Genomic DNA, 6,529 nt, shown 5'->3' on the forward strand with positions numbered 1-6,529 from the left:
TAGGTAACTTAGGTGTGTACCCTACGTACATTAGGCATGTAACTTTACTATGGTACATTTATTTACAGAGCCAAGATCGGAAAAACTCGTTACGGAAATAGCGTATCAAGTGCCGGCCTCGATGCCCTAACTTTCGGATCGCTCCGAGCCTCAATCTCTGTCCAATTGACATTCCTCCAAAAGCCTGAATAGGGGCGGGGCGGGGCGAGTGGCAACTACAGAGGAGAAGAGGGGAGGGAGGGGGTTGTGGCGGAATCTCTTAATATCAGACGTATAATACTCACAAAGACGCCTCTATTAAAAGCCGATCTTTATACACCTTGGATAACAGCCTTTCGCAGATCGCAGAAGATAAATCTCCTATATTGCTATGTAAGGAATTCTAGACCAAGAGACCGGTTCCGCCTAGACCCTCGTCTTAGGTAGCCCGTAGTATATTGTAATGTAATGGCAACGCAGATCCGCAAAAAGAGAAATAAACGTTCGTACCCGAAAGAATTCTAGGTACCTATCTATCAAACCTAGACCCCGACCCTGTGTCTCCCCTTCCGAGCAGGTTTTTTTTTTCTTCAACTTTCTTCAGCTTTCTTCCATCTTTCTAAGTTGCCGCAGAACCGTAAATACCAGGTACGTTAGGTTAGGTAGACATAGCCAGGCACAAGGATCGAACGTGAAACTTCCCCACGCCCGCGCTAATTGCGGTCGGGCAGCTATACTAGCGTCAGGGATCATCGTCGCCTGGGATTGAACGAGGCGGGAGCGTGGCAAATTTCCAAATATACGGTACGTAAAACGGAGAGAAAAGACAAAAACAAAAGAGTTCGAGGCGAACGTACCTATGTGTGATGAGAGATGCGGCTGTTATTTGTCCTGTCCTGTGCGCTACGCTGGCATAGCCGAGAACGCGGCCGGGGTCTGGGTTGGTACGATACCGCATCGGTATCCCGAACGCTATTAAGCCGGGCGAACATCTAGACACCTCGGGGACATCCCGCTCCAATAAATCGCCATGACGTTCTGGGGAGTCGAGCCCTGTGACGAGTAGGTACCTAGTCGCTGGTACCGCGCGTTAGGAGCTTGGGACTTGTCCTGCTGACGAGCTCGATTGTAGTAGATCTTCAGTGCGAGCACACGTACATGTAATACTGTCCTTTTCGCGGGAGCCTGGCCTCAGGCGAGGAACTGGATGAGCTGGCAAAGTCGCAAGCGAGAAACCGAGAAACCGAGCGAGGGGTATGTCTCCCCAGCCAAACTGCATTACAAGGCATAGAAGAAAAAACAAGGCTGCTGTTATCTAGACGAAATATACCTTGGATGCCTACATGTCATATATGCTGGTACCACTTGCAAAAATACCTCATCAAAAGCCGTAGGAGACGGCTCCGTCAGTGGTAACACGTCCGAGGTAGCTAGGCTCTCATTCCAACGGACTTAACTTACAAGTTTGGACCAGCGGCCCTCCAAGCCGCCATCTTCGAGATCGCAGGACCTCCCCTCCCCCTCCCCTCAAGACGCTCCCCCCGCAGAGACCTGGTGTTGAAGCGTCAACACTACTAGGTTAGCACCCTATAAGCGAGAGAGCTTAGTCTAGTCCAACTAACTATGTTGACGACATCGATCGAACCTGGGGGAAGAGGACACGTATATCCTGCAAGATGATAGGGATGGAGATATAGCTCGAGCACATAAGAGCTAGCTACCTACCTAAGATAGATGCACTAGAAATGATGTGCTGGTCTGGGGTAAGCAGTACGGGGAAAGTCCATTCCCCCAGATGGGCTTTATGCAACCCGATGACTAGCTCTAGATGTTACGTCTGATGTATGTCGGGTCACGACACATGCATGTAGAATGCCATGTAACTTCAAGACCTTACTAACTAATGGAATAGCCGCAGCTACTTCTAGCGACATGGGCTTGGCTTGCCTTTGGCATGTTGAGCTTAATATGCCCATGATAAACCCAGTACGGCGACGTGGCAGTTACTTCGAAGTTCGAACATTTGGGATTGAGAAATTTCACTTGACCATTATCGTCCCTGATCACAAACGTACATAGACTCAAACTTTTTTTTGGTTCATTTTGTTCCTTTTTCAATTATTATGTCCGTGACGTAAATCTGAAAGCCACAGGATTGGGCCATTTATTCGTAGAGACATTAAGCTATAGCAATATTTCCCTTTTCTCCTGAATCCCTTAACCAACAAGAAGAGTTCCCTCCGAGTATTAAACTCGATATCGAACTAAGAAGAGAACGGCGTCTTGGACACCACGGAAATTCGAGCTGTCTGTTAATATGTTAACATCTACTCTGATCAAAGTCTAGGTGGTGCGTAGTCCTGAACTTACTTTAAACATTGCTCAAAGATTGGCGTTGGAGCCTGAATCTGTTCTTCGTTGAGATACCTGTCATCCTTGCAGGATGATGACCACGCTGACACGTATCTGTGTCAAGTAGAATCACCGGGCTCTGTACACCGATTTCAATGTTGGAAAGGGCCAAAGTAGAGTGTTTCACAGGTACTATCGTCCATATAGTATATCGATGAGTTACAATTCAATCCGACTACTACTCAAATAACGCAAGAGAGTGAAAAAAAAAGTTCAAGGCCTCTGGATCTTGGGTCACTGAGTGCATGTAAGCTACCTCGAAAGCGTAACCTTTGCGGGTCCTGATCGTTGTCTCGTCAAGATGCAGGGCAGCATCTCAACGCAGACGCATATGAAAGCTAGAGCGAAATGGAACAAAGCGAGTGATGTGATAGAAGTTGGAAAGATAAATGGTGTCTATTATGATTGGAATTTCTTGCTCAAGGGTGCCACAGGCTCCCTCCAGTGCCAACCATACTGGTATGCCATGCGAATCCTGTGTCGTTGGGCGGGTATACCATCAAGAATCAAACCGTCTTAAGAGCTCGTAGCCCATACCGCATTAACCGCAGTGGTCGATTTTAGCCACTAGAATCAGAATACATATATATCCGCATTGAATTGTTCTGTTGATCGATAAATGGGAAGGGTTACGTATTAGGCTGGACTGCTGGTGCCGAACCTTCAATTGTCGCGGCAATCGTAGTCTGGGCGACACCAGAAGGGACTGGGTTGGGTTGCGGACCATTCTTACGGTGGTTGTTACCCTCTTCAGTCAAAAGCTTACTCAGAAGCTGTAGATCATCACGAGCGCGTGGATCACGCTCTAAGGCTCTACGAACGGCAGTCCACTCGCCTTCCTTCATACGAGCCGCATGAGGAAGAAGGAAGGCCACGGTTGAGCTCGAGAACAGAGGACCAAGTACTTGTCGAGCCTTCATTTCGCCTTCAGCCTGTGCAGCTCGTAAAGCCGGAACCATAGGGTCTTGGGCAACTTGCGGCGCGGGTGCCGGCACAGGTGCGGGTGCGGGTGCGGATACGGGTGGCGCCTGGCGGGGCGGCACTACTGGTGTCGGATGGCCTGGGATCTTAGGAGGCGGAATCGGCGTTTGACTGTATTGCGGCTGAGGCAAAGTCGGGGTACCGAAGGGTCCCTGAGGTGTTGCAGGTGACCACGACGGACCTGAAAGCGATGGTCTCGGCGGCATTGGTGTACCTTGAGTTGGTGTTGCCGAGGTCGCTTTCTGTAGCTCTGAACGCTGTTGGTCGATCGGAATCTGTGCCTGTTTCTCGTCGCGATAGACAAAGATCATTAGGAGCATAGGCTCGGAACGCTTCAGAGGAATGAGGTGATCTCCAATGTTTTGCAATGGTTCTGGGATCGGGCCGTCGCCTTCCGCTACGGGGACCAAGTAGGTGTCTCTAACATTGCCTAGCTTCTTCTCGCCAACAACTCCATATCGTTTCTTAGATTGGAAGTATTCAATGACAGCCGAGAATTGCTTTCGTGCGGCGGGGTCCGTGGGGTGACTCGGAGACAAACTAGTAATGACTAGGTCTACCTGGTTGTTATATCTCAACCCGCAAAGATACGGAATAGCTTTCTCTTCTGCGATACGTCCGGCGACGGTGAGAAGGGGCGGTATCAAGTCTTTCCATGCAATGTTCCTAACCTTGCTAAGATCGGCGCCACCAGCATACCTCGCTACGGTATCAACCTCGGCCACGTTGGTCATAACAAGGGGACCGCGCCACACGATATCAGGGTCGACGTGCTCGGTCGGTGAGTATGGCGGAGACTCGTTACCATCTTCCTGGAGTAGTCGGTCAACTTCAGGATCGTCGCCGGGACCTGCCGACTGAACTTGTGTAGAGGCTCGTCTTTGATGAGATACCGAAGGAGAGCGCACGCTCGAGAAAACTTTGCCAATATCAAAATCCGATCTTCTGGGCGATTGCTGGTGTGTCTGGGTATCAACCCGAAGAGGCACCGCTGACGAGCTAGAAAGGCTGCCAGTATTTGCAGGAGATGCCCCTCCATCCGCCGATGATGCAGCCGCCTCGTTGCTCGCATTCGCAGCCTCACTAGCTTCTCTAACACCCTTTCGGCGAAGAGTAGACGGGGCCTCGTCTAATTCAACTGCAAGGTGGTCCACTTCCACAACTTCCTCTCCTTTGTGAGTTCGTCGTACCCGGGGGCCATCGTCAGTAATCAGAATGGATTGCTTCTCCGCCCGCGCTTTCATCTCGGCCGTCTCACGCTGCTGCTCCTTAGTTGCAAGCTGGTCACCAGTCATCACGACAAAGGATGTAGGTGGCAATGACCTATTCAGGACCTGACTAGCAAGTTCCAGATTGTTTTTCAGACTGAAGAACAGTGCGCGAAGCTGAGATGCGTTATGAGAGGTATTCGGATGAGTATCTTGAAAGGCTCGTTCAATCTCGATAGCTAACCGTTCAGTAACATCCTTTTTGGATGAGCCTTCGGGGAGCGTATACAGCTTCTTCTTCTCAGTAAGGTCAACAGCAACATCAAGAGACTTCTGTAAGCCTAATGCTGCTTGTCTTCGAGGTCCCTCAAGCTTCTGTATGCTCTCGGGCAGATCATCAGGGGGCGTATATGCCGGACCTGATGGAACTGCTTGTACCTCTGAAACCTTGCGAAGCTTGCTCTGTGGTCCTTGCGACTGATCTCGAGCCTTGCGCTTGCCCTTTGAAGCCGACTCAGGAGTAGTCTCATCCTTTTTCGCGTCAGGGGTAGATGCCTTTCCTTTCGCGCTGGATGCACTCGGTGATGCTCGGTCCTTGGGGTCGCTTACACGCTTTCCCTTGCTCTTTCTACCCCCTTTTTTGCGCTTCTTCTCTTCTTCATACTTGTGCCTACGATCCTCCCAAGGCTTCTCACCCTTCTTCATAGCCTCCAGGGTACTTTTGTGGTCCTCGGGCGCGCATTGTTCACAGAAGTAATCTCTAGTTAAATCTTCCGTAAAAACACTCATGCCCATACACACGTTGTGCTGCCAAGCGCCGCACTTGTCGCATGCAATCCACGGCTCGTTCGTGTCATCATCGTCCTGCGTGGTAGCACCGCAGATGCAACGGATGATCTCTTCATCCTCCTCTTGTTTCTCGTCCTTTTCGGTCGCCTTCTTGCTGTTCTTTTTGGTCTGGCGTCTCTTAGCTGGCTCTGGCCCGTTTTCGAGTTGGTCGAATACTTTCGTGTGTTGCCCTTTTGTGGCTCGCACAGATCGACGAGGCTCTGGTTCACCTATAAAGATGTGTGTACGCGTTAGCGAGTGGTTTAAACTTCATAGCTATGTCTGAAGTAACAGAACGTATATAGTAACAGGTATTTGGACGTGTCAACTGGGACTTGCGCCAAACTGCTTGTTGCAGAACTGTGGCAGGTGGTACGCTTACCAGACATATTGGAGGTTGACGGAATGCAAATTAGGGGGATTCAGGTCAAGTTGCAGTACGGATTGTTTTAGTTGATTGGCGTTGTAAGAGTGAGTCTACGTTGCGACTTTAGATATTGGCAGCACTCTTCAGACAATCATGACTTCTACGGAGCTGGGTTGATCTATGATTTGACCAGAAGGCGAAGGCAAAAGTAACCAGAATATGACCTCCAAGCTCTTTTAGCACTTAAAAAGAGACCTAGCCTTTTTCCTTTGGGCACTGGTAGAATGTATTTTGCTGGACCAAAGTGGCGAAGATAAAAAAAAAAGGAGAAATCTAGTAAAATACTGTCGAGCGATATAGTTGCGAAGAATCCAAACTGCCGGTGACGCGACAACACCTACTTATTGTTGGCGGGCGGATATAAAAAAAAGGTTGATACCGTCGGGTAAGAACCTTGTTATGAGGCTCTGAATGGTATCGTGTCGTGTCGTGTCTTGTCGTGTCGTGACGTGGCCCTCCGAATGCTGAGGAGGGAGTTATTATAATGGGAAATTGTCACGAGTGGAGAGTTTTTGATGCTGAAAATGGGGAAACATTCTATGAAAAGACAGCGGCGGTTGTGCACGGACCTTCGGATCTTCTATTTAGAAGAGATGGAATCACGGAGGCTGGCAGACCAGGCAGGCTGTTTAGCAGGTTAGCTAACATCTTAGCCTTGTGGCTCAGGTTACTAATACCAGGTTGGTTAGGTACT

At 49.6% G+C, this 6,529-nt stretch overlaps 2 protein-coding genes across 2 annotated transcripts; both read right to left on the minus strand.

Annotated features, from left to right (window-relative positions):
- Positions 1–218: 218 nt before the first annotated feature.
- On the minus strand, positions 219–1,495 carry F4812DRAFT_410887 (uncharacterized protein). Its single transcript, XM_047932569.1, has 2 exons — positions 1,112–1,495; positions 219–783 (listed from the first exon to the last, which is right to left on the minus strand). Exons 1-2 carry the CDS (start codon positions 1,256–1,258, stop codon positions 580–582), a joined length of 351 nt encoding a protein of 116 aa, XP_047795233.1. The 5' UTR covers positions 1,259–1,495; the 3' UTR covers positions 219–579.
- A 1,470-nt stretch (positions 1,496–2,965) lies between these two features.
- F4812DRAFT_31814 (uncharacterized protein) lies at positions 2,966–6,058 on the minus strand. Its single transcript, XM_047931405.1, has 2 exons — positions 5,791–6,058; positions 2,966–5,638 (listed from the first exon to the last, which is right to left on the minus strand). Exons 1-2 carry the CDS (start codon positions 5,795–5,797, stop codon positions 3,021–3,023), a joined length of 2,625 nt encoding a protein of 874 aa, XP_047795234.1. The 5' UTR covers positions 5,798–6,058; the 3' UTR covers positions 2,966–3,020.
- Between the last annotated feature and the right edge of the window lie 471 nt (positions 6,059–6,529).

Source organism: Daldinia caldariorum, assembly GCF_022478825.1.
Source record: "Daldinia caldariorum strain CBS 122874 unplaced genomic scaffold F4812scaffold_1, whole genome shotgun sequence".
Lineage (NCBI taxonomy): Eukaryota > Fungi > Ascomycota > Sordariomycetes > Xylariales > Hypoxylaceae > Daldinia > Daldinia caldariorum.